We start from the raw sequence: 3,920 nt of genomic DNA on the forward strand, positions 1-3,920 counted from the left end.
TTTATTTAATAGAACTTGTCTATGTTTATGTTCTAACTCCAATGATTTTCTTTTGTGCAGTTTTCCTATCTTGTGACATGCACTTGGCGAAATAGATAACTGCTTCCAGATTGGGGCCAGTGAGAACGCACGCATATAGGCTTCTTACGACATCAACTAGAGGAACAACAAGTATAATTGGTAGCAGAGGCGGGGTGGAGGTGAATCATTGGCAACAAAACCGAACTGTCACGGAGACAACGTCCAAACCAAGAATTATCTCTATAGCTCTCTCATTTGTATAGCTAGTAATTGAATCTTTGTTGAAATAAATATGTGCATGTGGTGCACGAAATGTATAATGAAATAGAATTGAGTTTTGCTAATGTATTTCCATTCAATATTAAGTTACGTGTTACTAGTTACAGTCTGGGGGTCTTGCTTGTTTTATTGGTAAAACGTCTGTGACGCTTACGGAAATCATACATCTGATTGAAAAAAATGTGTGCCACCTAAGTCGAACACATACTGATGGTTCAACATTATTTGTTTGTGATGGATCTTGGTATAGCAGACAATTTCAAAATGTGTGTGAAAAGAGACTCTGTCGCATGTGCGGAAAAAGACCCATCACACATGGTTTATTTAACCAAGTGCTTTATGGAGGCCCATCGTCCACCTTACATAGTAACGGTTGGGTTTGGGTAGCCCGTGTGACAGTCTAGTTCATCCATGTATAAAGACTTATACTATACTAGTGGTTGACTTCTGCCCATTGGCTTATTTTCTGGTGGCTGGTTTGCAGTCTAGCCAGCAGCAGGGTTAGCCCGCTTGCTCACTATTGGCCACATGCTGATTTGTATGGTCAGTTGTAGCCAGCCAGTCGGTACTAATAATCATGAACCCGCTAGTGGTCATGATCCAAATTCTCAAATTGTGATAATTAGGTGGTCCAAATTGAAATGAACTCAAGGGAAAAAAATGATCAAACAATGTTGTCCTAAAAATGGTCGAATGATTTTATAAAACAAAGTTAATCTGAGGCAATTCCAGCTAGGATAAAACTAACAGTTACTACCTCCATTTCAAGGAATAAGGCGCACGCGCTTTCCAAGACGAACTTTGACCATAAAAATTGAGCAACAAAATCTTGATTATATTATATGTAATTAGTATCGTTGGATTCGTATTGAAAAGTACTTTTTAATGATATTAATCTCATACAAACAATCTTTATTTATTTGAAGTAATTTTTGGTCAAACAAAAAGCTCGTAAAACGAGGACGCCTTATTCCTTGAAACGGAGGTAGTACATTGAAACTGGATAGGAAGAAAGAAGTTAACGAGAAGTGCACTTATGTTTAGAAACTTTTTGCACATGGGTTTGTTGCGCCGGCCTCTTACGTGTAGATTAACTTGGGTGTGCCTGGACCTTGCTTGCTTGTGCATCCGACGTGGATCATACGGAGCGCTCTTCTTTCGGCAACAGGTGTCCCTAGCCAATCCAAAGCAAGTTGAGATAACCTTGAGATAAGCAATAATTGGGGTTATCCTGGGCTTGCCACGTGCTAGCTCTGAGTGGATAAAAACACTTGTTGCTTTCCTCCGATGGTTATGCACGTTTTCTCCTTGGGTTGTTTCTTTCTTTCGTTGTATGCCCGCTGTAGAGGATTTTGTTTTACTCGTGATGTTTAGTCTTTGAGCGCTGTCAAAAGGAATATATGGAAATACCAGTTTTCTTCAAGAAGTTGCATGGGGTTTCTACTTTGGGGCAAGTGAGTTGACACTGGTATTATCAGAACTTGAATTGGAATTATTCGAACATGATTGAAGTAATATGTCAACCAATTGTATGCGCTACCATAGCAAACACACAAGCCCATTGCTAGTGTATTTAGGTTCTGTTGCTGGCGGCAACATTCAACCAAAAGATGTTGGTTGAAATATTAACCAACAATACGGATTTCAGATATTTTAACACTTACGAGATACGACATCACGTTTGATGCCGGACCTTCATGAAATCTTTGATGTTTGTGTGTTGAGCCATCGTCAACTCAACTATTGGCATAGTCAGTCAGCGCAATATGATTCATGCATCCTTGAGTATTTTTTATCAGATTGTTGCACTAGCTATTAAACAAAAGCTCGAACTGATTGAAAAGGCTAATTGAATATATTTATATTGAACACTTTCCCTCAAGTCTAGGTTATTTTAGTCCTTGGTGTGGGTTCGGTGTAGGCCGCATAATTTTTTGTTTGTTTTTAGTACTGCGTAAGCATGATCTCGAACTTGAGACATCCTGACTCTGATACTATATAGAATTATTGTACTAGCCAAATCAACTAAAAGTTCAAACTAACTGAAGAAAGCTATATATGAAGTATATTTATATTCAACATTTTTCGCGCGCGGACATCCATAAAAAAGCAAGTCAGCTTTTGCACTGGTCTCCTTCCTTGACAGTAAGAAATGGCCTATAATTGTTGAAACCCGAAAGTCCATCGTGTGATTGCTGCCGTCTTTTCCTTGGCGGGCAAATATGGATGATATGAAGCCCTGTTGCTCAATATCTGCTCATGGAAGCTGGAGGTGTCCAATAATGCAAGGTCCAGTCCAATCCACCATCCCTTGCTTCCCTCTCCCTCTTCTCCTTTTGGACCGAGACTCCTTTAAATACCGGCCGGCATACCCTTCTTTATCCACCAAGTCCGAGAGTGAGTGACAACATCAGCATTACACCATTACCGCGAAGCGAGACTACTCGACCAGCAATTTTGCAAAATGACCGGCACGGGCGTCGCCTCGAAGACAGCCGCTCAGCCCAAGAGCGCGGCGCGGCGGCTGTGGCGCGTGATGCGCGCGGTGCTCTACATGCTGCGCCGCGGCGTGCTACCTTCAGGCCGCAAGGTTTCCATGGACCTCTGCCTCTTCCTCCGCCGCGGGAAGCCCAGCGAGGTCGAGTACGCCTCCTTCTCCGCCAGCGTCGCCCAGCGCCGTGGCCGGAACCGCCGGCAAGGTGAAGACGAAGCTGCCAACGGCTACAACGCGGCCGACATCGCCAAGGTGTTCGAGATGCTCAACGACGGCGGAAGCCTCTTCGGCGACGATGACACGCTTGCGCTGGCGACGCCGTCACCCGGGCTGTGGAGTTCGCCCGCCGCCTTCGAGTTCGGGGGCAGCCCGGCGGCGAGGCAGCGCGTCACCGACTCGCCGTGCGCGGGCGAACAGCAGGTGGACAGGAAGGCCGACGAATTCATCAGGAGGTTCTACGAGCAGCTGCGCGCGCAGAAGAGCGTCACCGCCACGCCGGAATGCTACGCCGGCGCGTCGTGCGTCGAGCGCGCCCTAAGGCCGGTAGCCGCCGGCATCGCTTAATTTAGAGGCTCGGTGTGCCTCAGTGCTCGTGGCGGCCACGTACGGGTCGCCCAGCAGGGTTTAGTTGGTTTCGTTGGTTGTCTTTCTATACCTAATAATAAAGAAAATAAGGCTTCTTGTTGGTCCGTCTTTATTGCCCTAGATTTTCGTCTAAATTACAAAGGACTGCCACCGCTTTAGTTAATAAACACTTATCACCGTTTCGATGCCAACGCCACACGTCCCCATGAGTTCTCTCCGGTTTCCACACGAAAACCACCTGGACAACGCCCACGACTCTTCCCACAAAAGGCCAAGCGATACCCGCTCCAAGAACCAGATTCTTCTTAGTTCGATCTTGACAAAGGCACCTGGTGCGGAAGGAAATCTAGGGCGCCCGCTCGATGTGGATATCATGTGATTCAGGAGGACAATGAGTGCTCCGGGAAGCAGTAGTGCAAGCGATTCGACGACGGCGGCTACCGGAAAGAGGCAGGGAAGAAGATAATGACATTGTCGATGCCGATAGCCCCGGTTCGATTGCTCGCATCGAGAGGATGAGGGGAGTGAGGTACAGTGGATG

At 45.9% G+C, this 3,920-nt stretch overlaps 1 protein-coding gene across 1 annotated transcript; it reads left to right on the top strand.

Moving 5' to 3' along the window:
- The first annotated feature begins 2,676 nt into the window (after positions 1-2,676).
- On the top strand, positions 2,677-3,465 carry LOC127309623 (uncharacterized). The gene has a single exon (XM_051340404.2). The coding sequence runs from the start codon at positions 2,765-2,767 to the stop codon at positions 3,356-3,358; it is 594 nt and encodes a 197-aa protein (XP_051196364.1). The 5' UTR covers positions 2,677-2,764; the 3' UTR covers positions 3,359-3,465.
- The last annotated feature ends 455 nt before the right edge of the window (positions 3,466-3,920 follow it).

The sequence above is a fragment of the Lolium perenne genome, chromosome 6 (genome assembly GCF_019359855.2).
Source record: "Lolium perenne isolate Kyuss_39 chromosome 6, Kyuss_2.0, whole genome shotgun sequence".
NCBI classification, from domain to species: Eukaryota; Viridiplantae; Streptophyta; class Magnoliopsida; order Poales; family Poaceae; genus Lolium; species Lolium perenne.

Excerpts from the sequence above, each read along its gene's own strand:
- LOC127309623 (XM_051340404.2), top strand. The coding sequence starts at position 2,765 with ATGACCGGCACGGGCGTCGCCTCGAAGACAGCCGCTCAGCCCAAGAGC.